Source organism: Melanotaenia boesemani, chromosome 16, assembly GCF_017639745.1.
Source record: "Melanotaenia boesemani isolate fMelBoe1 chromosome 16, fMelBoe1.pri, whole genome shotgun sequence".
NCBI classification, from domain to species: domain Eukaryota; kingdom Metazoa; phylum Chordata; class Actinopteri; order Atheriniformes; family Melanotaeniidae; genus Melanotaenia; species Melanotaenia boesemani.
The window spans coordinates 31,947,635-31,970,843 of record NC_055697.1 but is presented as its reverse complement, the minus strand read 5'-3'; the positions used below and the strand labels follow the sequence as shown (position 1 = coordinate 31,970,843).

General features: G+C 43.1%; 1 protein-coding gene across 2 annotated transcripts; it reads right to left on the bottom strand.

Moving 5' to 3' along the window:
- Window positions 1–9,861: 9,861 nt before the first annotated feature.
- On the bottom strand, window positions 9,862–21,880 carry ncoa4 (nuclear receptor coactivator 4). 2 transcript variants are annotated; one of them, XM_042010272.1, is made up of 11 exons: window positions 21,724–21,880; window positions 17,256–17,388; window positions 12,917–13,057; window positions 12,680–12,771; window positions 12,473–12,581; window positions 12,319–12,384; window positions 12,099–12,221; window positions 11,303–11,998; window positions 10,959–11,225; window positions 10,785–10,877; window positions 9,862–10,706 (listed from the first exon to the last, which is right to left on the bottom strand). In XM_042010272.1, the coding sequence occupies exons 1-11, from the start codon at window positions 21,759–21,761 to the stop codon at window positions 10,701–10,703; spliced, it is 1,764 nt and encodes a 587-aa protein (XP_041866206.1). In that variant the 5' UTR covers window positions 21,762–21,880; the 3' UTR covers window positions 9,862–10,700. The 2 variants fall into 2 exon arrangements, with proteins under 2 accessions (XP_041866206.1, XP_041866207.1); XM_042010273.1 differs by lacking the exon at window positions 21,724–21,880 and adding an exon at window positions 20,459–20,629.
- Between the last annotated feature and the right edge of the window lie 1,329 nt (window positions 21,881–23,209).

Sequence of the window (23,209 nt, the reverse complement as noted above, 5' to 3'; positions counted from 1 at the left end):
CTACAATAGGATCCTGCCCCAAGTGGAGGAGTTCACGTATCTCGGGGTCGTGTTCACGAGTGAGGAAAGGATGGAGCGGGAGATCAACAGGCGGATCGGTGCGGCGTCTGCAGTGATGCAGACTCTGCATCGGTCTGTCATAGTAAAGAAGGAGCTGAGCCAAAAGGCAAAGCTCTCGATTTACCGGTCGATCTACGTTCCTACCCTCACCTATGGTCACAAGCTGCGGGTAGTGAAGATGGCGAACACAAGCGGCCGAAATGAGTTTTCTCCGCAGGGTGTCCGGGCTCTCCCTTAGAGATAGGGTGAGAAGCTTGGTGGTCCGGGAGGGGCTCAGAGTAAAGCTGCTGCTCCTCCACATTGAGAGGAGCCAGATGAGGTGGGTCGGGCATCTGGTTAGGATGCCTCCTGGACGCCTCCCTGGTGAGGTGGTCCGGGCACATCCCACCGGAAAGAGGCCCTGGGGAAGACCCAGGACACACTGAACGGACTACATCTCTCGGCTGGCCTGGGAACGCCTCGGGATCCCTCCAGATGAGCTGGTGAGGTGGTCCGGGCACATCCCACCGGAAAGAGGCCCTGGGGAAGACCCAGGACACACTGAACGGACTACATCTCTCGGCTGGCCTGGGAACGCCTCGGGATCCCTCCAGATGAGCTGGTGAATGTGGCCGGGGAGAGGGGAGTCTGTGTTTCCCTGCTTGGGCAGCTGCCCCCGCGACCCGACTCCGGATAAACGGCAGAAGATGGATGGATTGATGGATGAATAATAAAATATAATAAATAAAACCATCAGCGAGGATGCAGTATAAATATATAAATATAAATAAATATAAATATATATAATATTTCTCTTATTGAAGTGACTTCAGGGTTAACACGGAGTTTTCTGTACTACAGCATTGGTTCACTTCTTAGGGTAAATCACCGTGGTAATGTACACTGAATGGAGAACATGCTTTAGAGCAGGTTATGTTCTGGATAAAAGATTGAATATAAATACACCATCTCATCTGTCAGTCAAAATATAGGATTTTATTTTATTATTCTTTTATTTAAAAAAAATCAAGTTCTTCAAAAAGTCTTGAAAGCAAAGTCTCAAAAACACTTGTATTGAAGTCTGAGTTTTTTATAATGCAGGTACAGTAAATTCACAAATTCTCAGAAATGGTGACGTCTGTGATCCTGGCTATGTGAGGGTCACATTATGTTAGAAGAGTCCAGACTAAAGGGGTGATATTGGTCACCTCTCACATAGCCAGGATCACAGATGTCACCATTTCTGATAGCCATCAGAATGTGTGAATTTACTGTACCTGCATTATAATAAACTCAGACTTCAGTAAAAGTGTTTTCAAGAATTTGTTCGTTTTCTAAGACGTACATGCAAAGAAATGTAGCTATTGCCCCCCTGTGGTCACTGATTCTATGGGTCACAGATTTTGGTGTAACACCAGCCGGGTCATATCTTTGTAATAGTGTTTTTCCTGAAGCCGATCTCTTTCACAAGGGTGACATGGCCAAGAGGTCAGACACACATCAAAACAAAATCGTAACGCAAAATTTCTGTTTGATGCCCAGACATTAACAACCAGCAGACAAAACAAGTAAAAAAAAAAAGAAAAGAAGTTAAAACACAAGCACTGCCTAATGCCCACACATTGTTTGTCATTTAAGATCAAGCAGAAAGCTTTAAGAAAAATAACTTTGGACTCCTTTAAGTCATTTTTTGTAGTCTGTTCCATGCTGATGGAGTGGCAAAACTCACAGCCTATTTCCCAGCTCTGTGCACACACAAGGTCAGTCAAATTATAAAAATAACAAGAGACATAGCAGCTTCCAGTCCTTTAAAGATATTTTCCTATGTATGAAGGAACCAGTCCAAAAAGAGCTTTGTAAGCCAAAGTCAGCCAGTGTGTTTCCCTGCAGTAATTTAAAGATGGCCACCAGCTCTTGCTACAAATCACAGTGGTGAGTTAGGAAATTGCAACCGTTTATGAACCTCAAAGCACAGTGATACACATTAAAGAGTGCAGGTGTTTGTTTGAAGCCCTCATGTCAAGCACATCACCATGATGAAGAAGAAGCAGAAAGGTGGTAGATACATCCTCACACACTGAAACAGCCTCTGTTTCTGAAATAGAAGCAAAATTTCAACCTGAGCTTAGACACAATGTTTAAATGGCTATTTCTACATTCGTTGAGTAACCTCTATTTCCATATTTGAAACTGTAAAGTACAGGAACAAACCAAATCTACAAGTGTGTACCCAGACAACAGACATGTTTAGACTAAATCCGGGCTACTTTTGGCACTTATGGCTCAGTTAAGGCACTGGCAAGTGTTGTGTGGGCCAGATGTGGACCAGATGTTAGTTGGCAGCCTGACTTGGATTATGGCAAATCTCCTGTGGGCCACATATGATCCAGATGTCAGTTGTTGGTCTGGACATGGGCCACAGCAAGAATTGGTGGATCAGAAGTGGTCCTAATAATGCAGGAGTGTCCAAAGTCGGTCCTTGAGGGCTGCTGTCCTGCAGGTTTTAGATGTTTCCTGCTGCAGCACCTGAATCAGATTGATGGGTCAACATGTTTTGGCAGAACTTGACAACAAGCTGTTGAGGAGAGCCGTTTGGATCAGGGAGACATCTAAAGCCTGCAGGAATGCAGCCCTTGAGGCCTGGAGGGTGTCTGAATGAGTGTGAATAGAGAGCTGGAAGAGTTGAGGCCAAACTGGAGAGTTCCAGAGATCAGACAGTCTTCACGGAGGACACTGATGGTTAGACTTGCTGGTATCTGAGAAGAATCAGCTGGGAGGTGACGCCAGGACTGACTTCTGCAGCGCTGCAGTGAGTGAGGTCATCCAGCAGGGGGTGCTCAGTGAGCTCTGATTAGCTGGTTCTTCAGGAAAAAAGACTTCATCAAGTCTTCATCCATCATTCACTCTGCTGTTACATCATCCATCAGCTGACTGATCAGCTGATCAGATATCTAAAACAGAGACCGCAAACCTAAAAAAAACAAACAGATGTGAAGCTGAAAATAAAACCCTGAAACTTTTACTCAGGAAACACCTGCAGCTCCACAAAAACTCCCAAACTACAGACAGGAAGTGGAAATCTGAGGGGACTTCCCTTGATTCCTCCCCTTCTGATTCATCCTTCCATCCTCAGTGCAGGTGGGAGGAAGAGGAGAAAGGGATGTACAATCAGACTGAGATAAGAAGTATCTCCCTGTTCAAACACAGCTGCTCTCGGCGCTGTGTTTTCCTGATGAGCCCGAAGGACACACAGCTGTGCTGACTCAGCTGACAAACTGAAGGTCAGAGGTCACTTCAGAGCCGTCCATCGACCCTGAGAGGTCAGAGGTCGCAATGATGGATCAGCTCCAAACTCACATCAACATGTTTACCAGTCCTGATCAGAGACCTGAGACCCGATTCAAAATCAGCTGACAGCACAAATATCAGGCCCTGCTGCTGAGCCTGGGAGACCCCGTCACAGAGTTACAGGACTAAAGGTTAAGTTCTCAGAAGCTGCCGCAGTGATGTCACAGTGATGTCACGCTTATCAGATGTGGCCTCATTAACAGGACAGTTATCGGCGTGTGTGTGGTTCACTGATAAAGTTTCTGTGAATTCAGAGCGAACAGACATTTTTGACATGTGGTGGTGGCTCTGGTCCGTCAGCTGCTGCTCAGCTGGTTCACCTGGTTGTAGAAAACTCTGCAGGGAATTCCACGGTAAAATCCGTCCTGCTTCACTTCCTCCCACAGAAACAACTTCCTGTTAGATTCTAGTCACCAGCTGATATGTGCCTGCTTCAAAACATCCGAAGAAGAAATTTAAAAACTGGTCTAGATCTGTGGTGTCCAAAGTCTTTTTAACTCTGTCTCCCTGTGCAGTGGCGTCCCAGAAGATGTTCATACGGGTGGCCAGATGATGCCAGTCGCTCCGGTAGAGTTCAGCACATTTAACTCGAGTTTGAGAAACACAAACATCTCAGAAAAAAGACACATTTCAAACTGTTTCAACAATTATTTCAGTATTTATTGTTTCCTGTTGCTGTGCTTTGTAGCAAAAACATCCACAAAAATATCAATATTGACACTTTTGCTCATTTTGAGTAAATATTCTTGACACCCAAGTAGCCGAGGTGCTCATTGCTGATGGCGTTTCTCATGCAAGCCTTGATTAAAAGTGCCCTCACACAACGCAGTGGGCGGAGTCTTTGGCTTGAGAATATTCAGACCATTTTAAAGAAAACAAATAATGGTTAAAACTTCATCTTCTGTCTCCCTGAAAAGTCCCAGGGAAAACCTCAAGTTGTGCTGCTTTGGCCCTTCTGCTCTTGGCTGAGAAAGCTCTACAAGAATACAAGAGATAAAATCATTTAACTTGCTTCTAAAATACAGTTTTGCTAACTTGCTGAAACACTAAACCCAATTATCTGAACCAAATTCTCAGTGGCCTAAAAGCAGAAGCTAAATTGGTTAAATCTTTAACCCTGTTCAGGTTCTTGGACACAATTTGAAAAACTGCTCTTTATGCGAAACCTTGAACACATTCTCAGTCACTGAACACGTTTGATACACTCCTGTTGCAAAACTGTAAACACTGGCAGCAAAATGTGAACAGCTGTCAACAACTCAAAGCTGAACACACACGCTTCTGATGATGTAATCAAACCAACTATCCAATCAGAGAGCACAGCTGGAAAATGTTCTTCTACATGAACAGAAACATAAAGAAAGACAGATGAGGAAGAGTTCTTACTATATATATATATATATATATATAAATATATATATATATATATATATATATATAAATGTTTTTTATTCTTTTTTTTTAGGACACCTATAAAGTTCCGGTCAAATAGCCTTATTGATGTAAATTGTTACCGTGGTAACCGTGGCAACAGAAGCTTACTTAATTGCTTGCTTGATACACATTTAATGATCAGAGTGAATGGTGGATAATATTTCTCGTAATAAAAACGATGTAGGAAACGATCTGTGGACTTTAACTGAAACAAAATGTGGCATCATCCTCTGGACACACACAAGCTGTAAGAGCTGCTCCCGCCCTCTGAAATGATCTTTGTGTCACGTGACGATGTTAAGCCGTCATCTCCCTTCCCTCCACTGATCAGCTCTAATACAACAGCTGCTGCCGAACGAGCTGCATTTCAATAGTTTTTATTTAGAGTCCAGATCTGCATCTGGTTCTTTTAAGCTTGAAGTTTTAAACCTGATCTTGTTTTAATATTGTCTTTCTTTTATTTTAGCCTTTTCTTTCTGTTTTTGTTAATTAATTTTATTTCTTTTAATTTTTGTTTTTTTTTAATGCACTTATATTGTTTTCTGCACTCTGCTGTAATGTTTTATGTAAAGAACTTTGAATTGTGTGGTACATGAAATGTGCTATACAATTAAATTTGCCTTGTCAGAGCCGGTTACCTTGGCAACGCGTCAGGTATTAAACAGTCCACTCAGCTGCTTCTTGTGAAAAATGTACGATTTAAACAGTAAAAACATCATTAACATATTAATAATTGATTTAATATTCATTTCTTTTGTAAGTGACTGCGGTATAAGCGGGATAACGTGTGACGCTCACGCCGCAACGTCGTCCAATCGTTTCTGATAACAGATACCTGGTTGGGCAAGATCCCTTGAAAAATGTATTAACTTTATATTAAATGTATTTTATATTTCTATGCTACATTTTTATATGTATTATTTTCTTTATTCTAATCTTATTCTTTTTTACATATTAACACATTTACTCATTTACACATTCATTGCAACTTCCGGATCACTCTGAATCTTTAAAATCACAAACATTTAATTCCAGGTATCTGGGACTGAAAGATCCAGGCTATCACATGATGATCGGAGTAATGTGTGTAGTAATCCTGGCCACCTGGACTGACTCACCTCATTATACAAACTGAAGTCAGGTCTAATAAGTCAGAAAGATGGAAAATAGAAGTTATCTCCCTTTTATTATTTCATTGTTTAACCCCTGGAGTGTCTCCAAGTACTCCAAGGAGTACACGTGCCCCCATTTAAGAAACTTTTCTATAACTGACTTATGAATCATTCAGGCAGAAAAGAGGCTCCTAACTGAAGGGAACAACATCATGTGGACACATAACAGCAAAGAACCAGTTTAAACTGGATCTATAGGCTCTTTTTACTAGCAGCCTGTCACAAACACATCATTTGTTCCCATATCCATGAAAAACAGCAAACATTAGACGTGGAGCCGTCTCTGCTTAACGTGCTTTAAAGTTTTATTAGTCACAAAGCAGAATCAAGGTTAGAAACAGCAACAGTAAACACAAGCACCTCATCAACACGGATGTTCAGATTTCACGGAGGCAGGAAAAATATTTCCACATTTTTGCCTCCACCTGGTTGGACTTTAACAAGCTGAAACTTTTTCAGACACGAGGGGAAACTATTAGATGGTTTCTGTTATTAGAAATTAAACTGAGAGACGGACAGTATCTTTCATAATGTCCCACGTTTCAGATCGAATGAAGGCTTCTTCTTCTACACACAGCAAGCCAGGAGCAACAAGCAGCTGGTTTAACCTCGTCTCACTCCACAGCAGTTCCTGTTCAGTAATGAGTCTTTATTAAGGAAAACTGATTTAAAAGGCTCTGGTCTCTCGGGTGCATGTAGTGAAAAATAATCTGACCTCGAGTCACCCTTTGATGCTCTTCTCCACAGAATAAGATGGTTAATGAAGACGTGCAGCTGGAAGCCAACAAACCAGTAACAATCGGACATGTATGGAGGATGACCAGATCCACTGTTTAACTCAGGGGTGCCCGAGTCCGGTCCTCGAGATCTACCGTCCTGCAACCTTTAGATGCAACCCTTCTCCAACACACCTGAATCAAATGACTGGCTGGTTACCAGGCCTCTGCAGAGCTGAATGACATGCAGATGACATCTGATTCAAGCGTGTTGGAGAAGGGTTGCATCTGAAAGTTGCAGGATGGTAGATCTCGAGGACTGAACTTGGACACCCCTGGTTTAACTGGTCTCCTCGAACTTCTGGGCTCCATCCTGTGTCTCCTGGAGAGTTTTCATTCTCTCTTTAAGATGATGCTCCTGCATCTTGCCTTCTTGTTCTGTATGTCATATATAAAACTACTACCATCCCAGCAACTCACCAGCTTGCTTGGTGGCGGGACGGCAGCTTGCTTGGTGGTGGGACGGTGGAACGGCAGCTTGCTTGGTGGCGGGACGGCAGCTTGCTTGGTGGCGGGACGGCAGCTTGCTTGGTGGCGGGACGGCAGCTTGCTTGGTGGCGGGACGGCAGCTTGCTTGGTGGTGGGATGGCTCTTCGGGTTTGCTTTCTTTCTCGCCGACTGGGTTCTTCATTTTGCAGGAAAACATCTGGAAACCTGGTGTTGGTGGGTCATTGGTGATGGTGATGTTCATTTCTGACTATGCCCACTCTCTGTCTCCCATCTTCCAGAAATAGGAGACTAGTTCAGGCCTTTCAGAGACTCCTTCACAGACCTTTATACAACAGTCTGGGCTGCGTGCCAGAGGTTTCACCTCAGGCTGAGGTACCACCGCCATCTCCCCAGCAATAAATCCAACGTCATGCATTCTGTTGTTGATCTCTACTGTGTACACTGGTCAACATTCGTTGTGTTTTTGAGTGTCAGCACTGTTCAGGTCTGTGTGGCCTTCAAAGGAACCAAAATCCTCCCATAACTCCAGGTCTTCATTCTGTCACAATGCTCCCGTTTCCTTCCATACGACGATGGTGATGGATTCAGGTGCAGTCGCAGCCCTGAGAACCAGCTCATCTCCAACAGCAAAACATGCATCTTGATGCTCGGCCAGAGCTGCATCCAGCACCCTGAAGAGTCTCCATCCCCCCATGCCTTCAGATCGGATCAGAAAGGAGACCTTTAGATGGTCCACACTGCGCCGCTGTCCTCTGAAACAACAGAGGGATGAATCATCCCCTGAGCAGCTGCGCTGCAGCACTGAAAGGATTTTTTTACTGTGATGGGTGAGTCTCTGAACACTTCACCTCCTTGCAACAGTCTGATTCTGTGTAAACCGTCCAGAGAAAAGGCTGCGGGTTCTTTTCTTTCCGAGCTCCAGCTCATCTCAACAATAAACAATAAATAAACAATAAACATTTCAGCTCCAGATACCTGGGGTTCAGTATTTTGGGATTTAGTAGATCCTTTATGATCTCTGAGTTGTAATAAATGTGCAAATGAGTAAATATATAAAATAAATTAAATGAAAACTCAAAAAATAAATTTATATAAAACTATAAAATATAAATATTTTATTTAACCTCCTGAGACCCGACAATTCATTTTTGTCCTCTGTGAAGGACATGAGTTTCAGACCTCTAAGTCAAGCATTGTTTATAGTATGTATGTGATTAATACTTTTCCTTTAAGAAAACATCTTGAACTCTCTTCTGATGCCCCTGTTGTGGGGGTGTGGCCAACACAGCACATGCAGTGTCTTTTCAAAATGGAGGGAATTTCAATTTTCACGTTTTTCATGTTTCTTCGTTTACTGTCTTAATCTTGTTAAGTGGTCATTAAATGAAAGGATGTTTTTAAAAATCCATACAAATAATAATACACTATTATAACTGCACCATTACAATGTGTATTAAGCAAGACATAATAAACATTGTTTTTGAAAAAAAAAATGTTGCAACATGTTTCTTGTGACCACAATAGTTGAATTGTCATAAAAAGATTAAAAAAGAAAAACTTTTTTTCTCCCGGGTCTCAGGAGGTTAAAGCAATCTTTCAAGAACCCAGCAAATCAGTCCAAGTGCAATAAAACCGAAAGAGTAGAATAGCAGTTAAAACGCAGTAGAAATACGCAGCTAGATGAACAGAAAAAAGGTTAAAGGTTGTAGGCGAGTTTGACCAGGTGAGTTTTTAGAAGACATTTAAAGAGAGGGAGGGAGTGTATATATATATATATATATATATATATATATATATATATATATATATATATATATATATATATATATATATATTAAAAGATCAATTTAAAATATAGTTAAAATGTATTTTAAATTTATTTTTCAATAAATTATAAACCTTTGTCTATAAATTTATTTCCTCATAAAATATCAACAAACGTGGAGTTTTCATCATTTATTGTTATGCTGGTATTTTATTGGTCCGGCTCACTTCAGATCAGATTCTGGGAAACTGGCCTCTTTGGTTTATTCCACAGGTGAACAATGTTGAATAAAGATGGCTGTTCAGAGGGAGTGGCTCCTCCTCTGCTGTATGTTCGCTCCAACATGGAACGAAAACAAAGCAGGACAAGCTGAACATGCAGCTGTTTAAGTTTGCACTGCGAGCACTGATCTGCCGTCACGGCTCAGACATCATCTTTTCTAGAAAGTCAAGATATTTAGGATTAATTCATTATGGCATTTTCATTGTGTAAGTAATCGCGACCCACCTGGTTAATAAAGTTTGTTATTGGGAAAAGAATTGGAATAATCTGAGGCTGGTAAGGTCGTGTCATCTCTTGGTTCGGGTCGATGCGGAGAGATCTGAAACTCTTCGTGGTGCAACATCAAACATAGATAATTTTTTCCAACTCAGCCACATTTAACAAACTGCTGACACGTGGAGAAAAGTAAATTTGCAGCTCGCTGTTGGCAGACATGGGGGAAGAGAGTGGGCGGGGCTTCATCAGGCCCAGAGTACGCCCACCCAACTGGATCTGGGACACCTGTGGATGCAGAGGTGTGTAGGAAGTGTGTGGGTGTCAGATTTCTTGAAAGATAATTTTATGATCTCACAGACAAGAGACAACGTCACAGTGATGATGTCAGAATATTTTATTACTGTAGAGAATCACAGCAGAAGATAACTGATGACATCACAGCTTTACATGTTTAAGCTCCACCCCCAACAAAAACCAGAGCACAGCATCATTAAAAGCACCAATGTCTGCTGACCACAGGCATGTGACCACACTGGCTGCCTGCTCTCAAGGCATTCTGGGAAATGGTAAATCCTCTCAGACCAGCGTTGTCTTCTGCCCTGAGCTGCGTCTGCCAGGTGAGCTGACGGCTCAGAGCAGAGAACAGGTGTGAGGCTGCAGTCCGGAAAGGACAAGAGTTTCTGATGTCAGCAGAGAAAAACGAAAGAAGGAAACTTCCATTCAAACTGCACTCAGATCAGTTTCTCTCAAACGGCATCATTCAGATAAAAACTCCTGTTTATCTAAAAACTAACCCCGCCCACTTGTACATAACCCCGCCCACTTGTATATAACCCCATGTTTGCACGCTTTACTCCCAGACCCTAGCTCCTCTGGTCTTAAAACCCTTCCAAAGAAGAAGAACCTTTGGGCTAAAACGTTCAGATCACTTCCTGATTAGAAGCAGGTTATTGATCACTGATTAATATTGAGGACGACTCATTTTCCACCACATTTAGGTTGAACTGAAGATAAAAATAAATCGGTTCATCTTCATTACACAGTCTATTGATCAGCTGTTCTGGATCCTGGACTGGTGGTTGGCAGATCAGGGTGGTTGTGTCACAGGAGGAGGAAGAAGAAGAAGAAGGCGATGGCGTTAGACTGATGCGTGTGCGATTATCAGCAATAAAGTGACTCCAAGAAGTAGAAAAATCCAAATCCTCATCATCGTCGTCGTCACATCTGGAGGCGACACACAGTTCAGACAGGAAACCGTATTTGTGTTTGCACGTGAGTCTGTGCGTTCAGCAGGTAACTCACCTGTACGGGACCCCTGTGCAGCCATTTGTCTTTGTCTCCGCCCACCTTCATGCAGGAGAACAGGTCACAGACTGTGGGCAGAACCAAGCGCTCCTGAACAGGAAACAGAAGGTAAGTACAGGAAGTGGACTCTACAAGTCCGAGGTGGTCTGAAGCGGACCACGATTGGGTTACCTGAGCCTGACTCCTCTTCTTCAGCAGCCACTTGTCCTCCTCAGCTGGACAGGCCGGACCTCCTGATTCCGGAGCAGAAGTTTTCCCTGGCAGCACCCAGAGGTTCGGATCCAGAGGATGCTGGAACGGAGAAGAGGAGGAAGGCTGGAACTGGGAGCTGTGGACCATCTTGGTGTTCTCCTCAGGAGTCACCCAGGCGGTAGGAGGGGAGGTTCTACAGGAGGAGGTGGTGCTGGGGTGGAGCCAGGCCTCCAGGATGGCCTGAACCTGCAGAGAAGTTGGAGTTTACCTCAAACTGACCAATTACAGCCCTGACTAGAAACGAGTCTCTGATTGGTTGTTACCTTTTGCTCCTGCTCTCTGTGGAACATGGTGGGCGGGATGTTCTTGGCAGTGGGCGGGGCATTCTTGGCCACAGGGACTCCGTTCTTGTCCCGCCCCTCTTGCTGCAGCAGCCAGCGGCTCAGCGCCTCCTTCCCGCAGTTTTCCTCGCAGACGCAGTCGCCGTAGGTAGAGCACGGCTCATTGGCTCTGCAGTTCTGCTTCACCGGCACCACTGTCTGCAGCCACGCCTCCAGGGAGGCAGCGGGGGCGGTGGTAGGAGAGGTGGGGGTTGATATGGGAGGGGTCTTCAGGCACTTGAGCTGGCCCAGGTTCTCAATCTCAATGGCGCTGCTGGTCTGACAGCAGGAGGAGCACTCCTGCCGGGGCGGCTCCACCAGCCACTCGCTGGATGACCAGCCGTCCTCGAAGGGCTTCAGCACGCGCCGCCACCGCTCTGCATCTGACCTGGTCTCCACGGCAACAGTGGGCGGGGTAATGAGCCAGTCACTTAGCTCTTCCTCCTCTTCCTCAAACGGAATGATGAATTCTGATTCGTCAATCTTCTCGATGGAGATGGAGGAGCTGCTGCTGCTGCTGTTGGTCCTCTCCCTGATGACAGGGTTCTGGTTCTGGTCCTGAAGGAGCCAAGCCTCTAGGTCTCTGAGCTGGCCCCAGGCCTGCAAGAAGTCCATCGAGGCCAGGACGGGACAGGAAGTCTGACAGACACACAGAGGAAGTCAAATCAGGTCCTGGACTAACAGGATCACATTCATCAGACTCAGTTCTATTGATCTGGTCCAACACCTGGGTACTCACCTTGCTCTCCTTGTGAGACAGCAGCCAATCCTGAGGGTTCTTGCTAGACTGGTAACTAATAGGAGTGCTGCTGCTTGTTGGACGGGTTCCCAGCAGCCAGTCGCCCAGAACCGCCATCTCATTCTTCAACAGACACAGAACCAACACCAGAATCAGTACCATGGACCAAAACATGAACTCAGAAACAGATCAGAGGGTCCAAGCTCCGCCTTCAACTCACCTGCTTGTTGTCTGCGATGGGACAACTCTGAAAGGTGGGGCTCTGACAGGACACGCCCTCCACTAGCTACAAAAAAGGACAGATACCGGTTTAGAACCAGGACACCTGAGCCAGGATGTCCAGAGTGTTTCGAGTTAAAACTCAGGTGTGTTACCTGCGCAGTGATGCTGCCGAACGAGGTGATGGCCTGCCTCAGAGAGCGAGTGTCGGCATGGAAACTCATCTCAGGTGTTTCTTCGGGTGTCAGGTTCAGAGAGGACAACCTGAACGGACAGGTGGAGAAAACAAACGCACCCTGAAGTTATATCGCCATCCTCTCAGGTGTGTTCAGGTGAGATGACATCAGTGTGGCTGGACTTACTTCTCCATGCAACTGGTCAGCTGGTTGTTCAGGTCGTTGCTGCTGTTAGAGCTCTGCAGCTGATGGGAGATGACGTCAAACTGACCTCTGAGCTGGAAAACAAGCACAAACAGCCGGTAAACAAGCAGGAAGTTATTAATCAATCACTTCCTCCCTGGATCAATAAAACCTTTTGAACCAGGTTATTTAAATCTACATCGTCATATTTGGGGCTGGTGATGAACTGGGTCCAGTTACCCGGTGAAGCTGGTGCAGCTGCTGTTGCAAAGTTTCCGTCTTAACTTGTTCCAGCAGCTCAATCTGTCCGAGCAGCCACACCTCCCTGCAGCGCAGCGCCTCCTGCTGGCGGCTCACGCAGCTCTGCAGCTCCGAGCGCACCTGAGAGCAAAGAGACAGGTGAGAAGGTTGATGCTTATTAGTTGATTTGTTTCAACTCCATTTAAAAAAATAAATAATAAAAATTATTCAGATGTAATGTAAAGAGTCTACTGGTGAAACTTTTCTATGTTTTATTCTGCAGAACTTTAAAGCAACAAACTGTGCTGTTACTATGGCAACATGTGCAGAAGGCTAGTGAGCTATTAGAGGGTGGAGCTGCTGGACTAACACAGGACTTTCTCATCCAAGTCCGAGCTACAGCAGCTGCAACTTCTGAGACACTCATGCCTGATCTGCCTCAGCTGGACATCCTGTATCCTCGCTGTTACCCACAATTCCCTGCAGGGACAGACTTATCTGGCCTTGAACAAACCAACGAGTCTGCAGCTCTGTGTAAACTCTGCTTTACATGTGTTTAAACAGCAGAACTCCAACCTGGTCCCAGGACCAATTTAAACCAGGACCAGAGAAACAAATCTTTTCTGCTGTCAAAACATTTCCTGCATAATTTCCTCAATATCTCCAACAAGTAACCTACGAACACCTGGAAAACCTATAAAGAAACATCTGTAAACAATCACCTGAAAACGCCTACAGAAGTCTAAATAAAACACTTATAAACAAACATCTGTAAATACACACAAAAACCTGTAAAAAACAATCACCTGTAAATACCTGTCAAAACCTGTAAACAATAACTTATTACCAGAGGGGTATTGCACGAAACCAGAATAAAGAAATCCAGGATAAATAAACAAGCCCAGCTTGACCTAGCTTGCGCGACCTATCCTGGCTTAATTGGTTGCACGTTTGCTGAGCCAGGATGAGAAGGTGCGGCTAGGTTAAGCCAGGTGAAGATAGTTGGGATAAGTGCGTGTGCACGGCATACTGAAGCAGACCTCGCGATCGCTCACAGAATCACCGATGGGGAAATGGATAAAAGTCGCGCGTCCTACGTCACGGCTGCTGAACAACAGCTCCTGACGGAGTTCTCTGACGAAGTTAAGGATATTATAAGGAAAAAAGGCAAAACCAATGCCATAAGTAAAGAACGCGAGAGAGCCTGGCAGACAATAGCCGACCGGCTCAATGCGTAAGTAGTCAAAAACTGTACAATTAATAAACAGTGCTCCACTGGAACTGTCATAATTAGGCTACAATTAAAGGATTACTTTTCAAATCCACTAACTGTTGTATACTTTAAGAGTGACAAGCAGGTGCATGTTACTCAGGAAATGTAGAGTATGATTAGGTGCAAACAATTATCCACAATGTGTCATTTAATCTATTTTCCTCATGTAACGTTTTTATCTATTTTATCTTTCTGTCCTTCATAAAGGACAAACCTGTCTGGCCATAAAAGGACCTGGCAGCAAGTAAAAATTAAATATAAGAACATTTTGCAGGCTGGTAAGTGACTCCAAAGTAGATAACCGTGAACAAATGAGGTGAATAGATGAGGTGTCTGCTGACATGTTCAATGTCTGTATGATTGTAGCAGTTAAAAAAAGGCCTATAAACTGGCACAGGGGGCGGCCCACCAAGCCAGGATGTGACTCCAGCAGAGGAACTGGCCTCCATTTAAATAAAGGGAGGCCAGTGATGGAGGGGATCCAGGGAGGGACAATAACTGACTCTGTCCCAGCCACAGAAACTGTCCGCTTCATACAAGGTACACAAAGTACTGCAATTCTACTGCACATGGAACACAATCAAATATAATATAGTGTCTGACTTTGGATAACCTTGCAGTGTCTGGGAACACAATTACACTTTTGGAGCCACCAGAAGATGATCCGGTTAGTACAGTGTCTCCAAATCACAGGCTTAGTATGTTCTGTGAAATCTTAATCCGAGTCCTCTCGCTGCATGTATACAGCAGGGGGAAGGCACATCTGCAGCTGCAGAATGCACGTCTGCAGATGAGGAGACTGTGTCGGTGGAGTCCAGAAGGCTTGAGGCATGTCAGTTTTATGGGATTGGCCTGCTTATTTATTCCATGAAGGATATGAAGTCAGTGATGTGGTGCTAATAGAAAATGTGTAGCAGGACCCGGATGCTGCACAGTCTCCTAAGCGGCCTGGTAACATTGTGAGTATTGGCTAAAGTAAATCTACGTTATGCACAAATCCTGCTGTGCTAACTGACGTTTCCTTTACAGACTTCACAAACTGTCAGAACGCTTTATTCAGGGCACCTGGAGAGAGAGAGAGAGCTGGCAGATGTTAAAAGCTGACTCAAAAAGAGCAAGCTCCAAGGAATGGAGCTGGATCTTGAGATTAAACGCCGGACACTCAGAAAACTGGACCTGGAAATCCAGTAACCGAAAATCTGTATCTCTCAATGACATAGTCATCTCCAAAGGCCAGGGGATGTGAGCTGTCCCTGAAGACTCGTTCACGTCTGAATGCTCTTCTGAGGATGCGGGCTTCCTCGTCCAGCACATCCTCCGAAAAAGGGCAAGCCATTATGAAGAGGGAACAGGTGAAGGGGAGTTGAACCTGAATATTCTACATTGTCTTCGTCACGGATTTCTTTGAATACACCTTTGTAACCTCATCCGCTGTGTTTTGTAATCTCAATTAATGCAATAAAACACATATTTATAAAACCTCTGACAGCAATTTGACGAGCAGTCTTCATTAGCATAGCAATATAACACTTGGCCTGATGAAATCATGCACTTATGACCAAGTTGATATTGTGTGATGAAATCGTGATCCTGTATTTAAATAAAATGACTAAAAAAAAAATAATTATATGCACTGCACTAGCACTACACGACAGCACCTGGGTCCAACTGGACTCAAAAGCGGTCTGACTAACACTTAATTATGACGTCCCATCTTGTTTGAATTCATGCTTGTGTTGTTCTTACTCTCAAATGTAAGTCGCTTTGGATAAAAGCGTCTGCTAAATGACTGTAGAATAGAATAGAATAATAATACTACAACTCGAATCCATATAAAAAGGCTGTTGCGATTACGAACAGATTTGGATTAAATGTACAGTGACTGTATATGTAATATTTTAATACTGTATGATTAAAATGACGCGCCATACTTAGGAAGACCATGGACATGCTGTAAAACACATTAATTCCTCACAGAATTGACGTTGGACATGCAGGTGACTCGCTAGGATTAATCTTAGCCTGAGCAGTTAGCCTGGTCTGGAGCAGGCTAGCTGCAGCGGATAAATCACCACAGTAACTTGGCCGGGTTTAGTTTGAGCTGCTTTCATGCAACCGACTTAGGGCTAAATTCAGCCAGGATAACCAACATATCCCGGCTTAATCCCTTATCTTGGTTTCGTGTAATACCCCTCTGGAAAAAAAAGCTGTAAACAATGACCTGGAAACAACAAAATCCTGCAACCAACTCAGAAACATATCTGGAAAGATCAACGAGTCAATCGCCTGAAATGCTGACAACAGCCTGTAAACAAACATCTGCTTCGTCAGCAGCAGCCGATCTTAAACAAACTGAACTTTACCTGCAGCTGATCTGAAGACAACAGAAAACACGTCTGCAGGTCCAGGCGAGTCCAACAGCTGTAACTGTCTCTGTCCTCTCTCCTCCACGCTCTTATGCTACCACTTCACCACGCCTTCTGTTCTCTCGCTCTCTCCAGTCTTTTATATGCTGACTCGCCCAGCTCCCTATCAGGTCACGTTACGTTACAAACACACACCTGCAGGACTGAGCAGGTTTTTCCATAGAAACTACTGAGCCAACAAAGGCAAGTGGTTCAGGTGTTTTTGTGAGTCAGGACTGATGAATCAGGACTGTGGTGGTGATGATGATGATGTGGTGTGTATGGATGAAGCTGCTCATCTCTGGTCAGAGAAAAGACGAATGCTCTGCAGCTGATCATGGATCAGCGGGTCGGACCGCTGCAGTTCTTCTTTCAGGCTGATGATTCACAGAACAGGAATAAACTGAACCTTCTTGAAGCTGCTGTGTCTCAGTTTCTTATCAGCAGACGTGCATGCTCCTATGTGCACGCTCAGCAGTTCACGGGAAGCAGGAAACTCACAATTCTGTTGGTCTGACTTTCAGATCACAGCTGAGCTGCGTTGCTGGACTGTTCCGGTTGGGTTTTTTCTTAGGTTTCTGACCGTGTGTGTGTGTGTGTGTCAGTTATAAGGCAGAACCAGACAGACATGGAGGAAGAGGAGGAGGATGAAGGCTCTGACCTCTCTGGCATTCTCTCTGAGCTGCTGCTCGGCCTTCATAACGCCGTTGATGGCGTTCTCCAGCTGATCCTGGGCCTGCTGGCACTGGTTCAGCCCGCTGGCTGGCACCACCTCCGCCTCCATCAGTGGCATCCTGGAGAAAACAGGAAGCAGAAATTGCACTGTCAAAATAAAACATGCAGAAATGTCCATCCATCCGTTTGAAGGGTGAAGTAGTAGTTTATTTCTTAAGAATAATTTACAGAAAAAAATCTATTTATTTCAGTTAAAAGTGACACTAAACACAAGCTTTGATCCCATCTGGGTGACACTTTTTTATGTGACGGTTTAATTCAGGTGTTTCAGGTGTTTTATTTTCAACTTGGGGACAAAAAAGATGTTATTTATTTTCAGCAGAACACTCAAAACACCCTGACAGCAGATCAAAAGTAAACCCAACACCAATTTTATGTGGAAACATATAAAAAAAAAAAAAACAAAAAAAAAAAAAACAAACCCAAAGCAAACAAACAAACGAAACCGTTTGGGTCAATCTCAACTCAAAAGTCAGCCCCAAATATTGTAATAAGTTTGTTTACAAAAAGAAAAAATGCCTGACGTACAACTTAATTCAGTTCAGCTCCTTCCAGGCATTCTGAAAACAAAAAGAAAACTTTCAGTTCAATCACAAAATACAATCACTCCACGTTTCGGTCATATCCGGTTTGTTCTGGATTTGTATCCAGAAGAAAAAAAAACCTCCACTTCAGTTTTTCCAACAGACCCGTGATGTGGCACCAAAACAAGGAAATAGACGACCGATCCAAAGCGGATCTTTCCTCAACACAAAGATGAAAAAGCATCGGGTCCCTCAGCTGTTTAATCCAGAATCCAGGAGGAATAAGTTTTGGGTTGCAAACACCAGCGTATGTACTTGTTGAGTTTGTTGCTTAAAAGGTTTGGGAACCTTTATCTTAGCTTCATTTTTCACTGTGTGACTTCAAACAGAAAATGAATTAAAAATTGCCCTTTTTGAGTAATTTCCCAAAATACTGTAGTTTCATTATATAAACATGGTTTAAGTCTAAATGTTCCTCATGGAGGGTAAAAATAAAGTTGTGAATATGGTCAGGTGTAAACGGGGACTACATCTTCAGCGATATCAAACAGGATGGTGTCTCGGATGTTTTTCCATCGGGCAGCTTTCTAATCGCAAGATATATTAAAACTGATCCTCATGGGTTTGTTTAAGTTATTAACGATTTTAAATATTCCACTTCTTTTTATTTCCTCCTGTGTTTTTATTTGCTCTGTTGAGAACCTTGATTTGCATTTCGCTTGAAAAGGAGCTACATAGATAAAGACAGACAGATGTCTCTTAGAATAGAACTTTATTGTCATTAGTGAGAGTGTGTAAGCTCTTGTTATCTTCAAAGTAGGGCTGCAACGATTAGTCGACGTTGTCGACAATAAAAATAGTCGACAACGAATTTAGCCGTTGACTATTGTCGGCAAAAAAAAAGAAAAAAACTACAGAGTGAGACATCGTCTTCTTCTTTAATCTCTGCTGAGAGTTGCACATGCACAGTGAAGTTCGCCAGGGGAAAAATGTGGTGGCGGACTAGGGAAGAAAACGGCGGCGGAGAACGTTAAAAGTCTGGGATAACTTCACGTTAAACTTACAAAATAAATTAAATACATGTGAGATTTGTAAAGCGGACCTTGTGTACCACGGAAGTACGTCTGCAATGCTCGAACATTTAAAGAGGAGGCACGTCGGACTTACTTAACAACCTCATGCAAGATTTCAAAGTGAAATAAGATCCATTTATAATAATCATGAGATACATAATCCGATTGGTCGACTAGTCGTTTTAATAGTCGGTGACTAATCGACCACCAGAATAGTCATTAGTTGCAGCCGTACTTCAAAGTAGAAAAAAAACAAAGCTCTAACTTGACACTGAGCTCCTAGACGAACTGTGGATGCAGCTTCTGTGAGTCAGACTGAGGATGACCACTTGATCTGGATCAGAAACAGAGCTGAAAATCCTGATGTTGGACTGTCTGGTTTGACTCTGTTGTCTGGAACAATGACAATAAAGCTGATTCAAAGCAGCTGCTGAGCTGACTCAGTGCACATGCACACTGTATGTGCACACCACTGCAATGTGCTGTGGGATTGGTTAGAGTCGACGGGTTACCGCTGACCACTGGGATTAAACCAGTCACACACAATGATATAAAAATAAAAACATGGTTGTCAAATATAGCTGTAACCCACACGCCTGCAGAGTGAAGTCCTCCGAGTATGCAGAGTGGGCGTGGCCTCAGGGAGCGGCTGCAGCTCCATATCAGCTGGAAACAGCCGATCAGCTGACGACTCAGCAAACCTGATAAAGTTTTTGAGCTATATCTCTGATCCCACACAGCTGTTACTGTGATGATCAGCTGCACGATATTCCAAATGAAAACAGCAATGGCACATTTTTATAACTGAAACGTGGATTATTGATCTCCGGACGGCAGCCTTTGTGTTGGCACACAAGCAGTGATGGACCTGGTCCAACTCTAATCAGCTGGAACACTGAATTATTTAGTTAACGAATGATGACAACGGTGTGAAGACAGCTGGAGTATGAGCACGCTGTTTTAGACAAGGAAAAATAATCCTGTTTCAGATCAGAGGATTAATTGTCTGGTATATCAGAGGAACCAATCGCACTAAATTATCTGATCTCAGAAGACATGACGAGACATTATTGATCTAATGAAGAAATTACCACAGGTTCTGGTTTACTTAATAATAATAAAAATAATAATAATAATAAGACTCCTCACAGAGCTCCACATCTGAACAATAGAACTCTGTTTGTGTTAGAATAGAGACATTTTACTCTAAATGAAAATCTGATTAACATTTTCAAGTCAAATTAATGAGAAAAACTTTTGGTTTGGGGGGTGGGGGCATCAACCCAGTCTGACTCAGGATTAATTCAGCTGTTGGTTTTCACAAAGTTCTGCTGACTTTATTTAGTGTGCATTGAATTTTTTAAACTATATTTTATGGAGCAAACAAAGACATTATTCACTGAAAATAATCTGGGGATTAACAACGCTGCAACTGCGGGTTTAGCGGAAATATTTCTGCATCAAACAGTTTCATCCATGTGGAGACTCGCCGGCAGCCCACATGTTGAAGAAACGGTAAACGGTGGTCATACCTCATGTTGCTGTTCAGGGACGAAAAACACTGCAAACAGCTCCGGGTTCTGCCGCATATACACGAACACAAACTGCGCTTTTCTACTGTTTCATCCCGTGCGGACGGAACTCAGAGGAATGAGGAAACTCTGCTCTGTGCGTCCGCCATGACAGCCTGCAGGCCCGCACGTACGCACCAAGGGGGAGGGAGCAGGCCAGGAGGGGATGGGCGATGTTCTGGGGCCTGGAGAGTACCGAGAAGATTCTTCCTCCATTCAGACATAACACATACATCACATCGATTGCTTGTCAATCATACAAAACTTTTAGAGCTGATGTATGCCATTTATTACCCAGAAATAAATGTGACACGCAGCCGTCTTAATGTTACGCTGTAGGAAAACGTCGCATGTTTGTTTGCGGACAGTTTAGCCAACAGGCTGCTCACTTAAAACAATAAATTCTCCCTTTCTCCAAATGCCAAAGGTCTCTACCTTCACTTGGCATGCAGAGAATGCACCCAGCAGCATTGTGATCAGTTAAACTGTCAACTTGTGTCAGCAGAGCACTGATCTCTCTGCCACAACAGCCATTAATTTAAGGGCAACCCGAAAGAACAAAGCAGTTTAAATGCTGACATTTTGTTTATTTGTGACTTTTGGTCGGCTTGTTTGGAGCACGCCGATTAACTGAATGGCATCTAAAACAATAGACTACAACGAAAAACTACATAGACAAAGAATAAAACCTGGTAGATGAGACGATGAAGTTAAAACTTTAACATATTTACGGAGATTCGGCTCTGCGTACTAACAGTAAGAGGTGCTTGTGTTGTTCATAAAAAATCTTGAGGTTGAGTCCAAATTTTTGATAGTTAAATAAACGCAATTATAATCTCGAACTGTACTTATTTTAGTTCTTTCTTTTTATTGACCAGGTGTTGCAGTGTGTGGTAGCTCACTTTGTTCATCACAATACTCAAATACACACAGGAAGAACATTATTGTAATCTAACAACAGGAAAGCTAAATCTCTATGAATAAAAAAATAAACAATAAAATATTTAAACAGACATACAATGGTATATTTATATAAATATAAACAGATACATAGATAAATGAAGAAAAGTTCCCTGAAGGAGCCAAGGATACCGATGCCCATACGGCTGAGCTCGGTTAACGGCTGTCAGCCTGTGTCGGCAGGTCAACTGAGCTAACGGTGCTAACTCGTTAGCTAACATGTCGAATTAAAAAAACGTTAAGTAGCCACGTGTGGCTTAACTCACCGTGTGCCTTTACTGCGGAACCTCGACTTAGATGTCATAAATGGCCTGAGTTGATTCCGTGAGCGGTCAGACTAAAAACTGTCCGTTCAATGCCGGTGTTTCACACCAGCTGCTAACCCAATGTCACGAACGCGTCACGTCAGGGAAAAAGAATACGCAAATGGCCGACAGAAAACTCGCGAGAACTTGAAGCAACATCTCGTTGGGGTGTGACGGAGTGACGCTGCCCCCTGGTGCCACAAAGAGAACGTTTATTTCAGACAACTTCATCAATACGTTTGGGAGGTTCCATCAGAGAAATTGAACATGTAAGACAAAATAGAGAAACTAGTTAAAGTAAGAAAAAATAACTAATAATGAGAACACGAAAAGGATTAATAGACTAATTTTTGTCTATTGAGTTTTACAGGATTCACACATTCATATGGAAATTTAAAATATGTAAAAGAACATATATTCATGTTCATTCTGTAAAATTTTTCTAATATTTAAAATTATTAATATCTCGTTCAACTTTTAACTTTGGTCACAAAGTGAAGTAAGTGAAGTAAATGAACTCAGCTCACGTTTCAGTCACTTTTGGATAATTTCAGAGCAGGTTTTGATTTAACAAAATCAGAGAACTTCACCTATTGTGGACATCATGGTTCTTTATTGACTCCAGTTCTGTTATCTTTGGATTAAATTTACACATAACGAACTAGGACGATTTGTCTGCAGATTACTCAGAAATATCAGAGTCAGACAAAACTTTTCCTCACTCCTCCATCAGGACCAATTCTCCTGTGCATAACTTTGCATCAAAGTTGTATGTTTTTACTTTGGAACGTTTGTTTCCTACAGTTCTAATTCTTGTGCATGTCTTTATTGATAAAACACAAAATGCACTTAACACACCCCTGCTGGCCAGCTTCGTGTCATTATCTGTCAGGTATGAGCCCAACAATGGGAAGAACAATGGGCCACTTTAACACATGAAGTTCTGTCAGTTAAGAAAACTGTTAGAGCCCTGAATGTTTCTCCAGGTATAAAAACCATCCAAGTCTGAGGTGAAACAGGACAGGGAGTTTCAGATGCATGTTATTTAATGAAAGATCTGAAAACACACCTGTCCACCGAAGCTTCTCCTGGTCCACAAAGTTCCTCTGCAGCTCCTACAACAGAAGGTCTTGGAAATCTGACAGAATTCCCATCATCCTAAAAACAGGAAGATAAATGTAGATTGGCCAAATTAGTCCTTGGACTAAGAAGATCAAGGACTGAGAACAGTTCTGGGATTAGTTCGCAGGACAGGGAAAATATTCTGATCAACACTGGACTCCAGGGTTTTTCCATTCTATTCTCCAACAGAGGAAACTAGAAAGTTATTTTGTGGTGGATCTTTTCGTCCTGTATCTCCTTCAGACCTGAAAACTTTCAAGTTTTTGTTATTTCTTTAGTTTTGGTGTTTATATTGTTGTTTACTTTGTGTTGTTATTATTTATTC

What these genes read in the sequence shown, in the direction of transcription:
- ncoa4 (XM_042010272.1), bottom strand. Translation starts at nt 21,761, where the DNA reads ATGACATCTAAGTCGAGGTTCCGCAGTAAAGGCACACG. An exon ending in CCATCGCAGACAACAAGCAG is followed by an intron (nt 12,222 to 12,318) that starts GTGAGTTGAAGG and finishes TGTCTGTTGAAG; the next exon opens with AATGAGATGGCGGTTCTGGG. An exon ending in AGAAGAGGAGTCAGGCTCAG is followed by an intron (nt 10,878 to 10,958) that starts GTAACCCAATCG and finishes TTTCCTGTTCAG; the next exon opens with GAGCGCTTGGTTCTGCCCAC.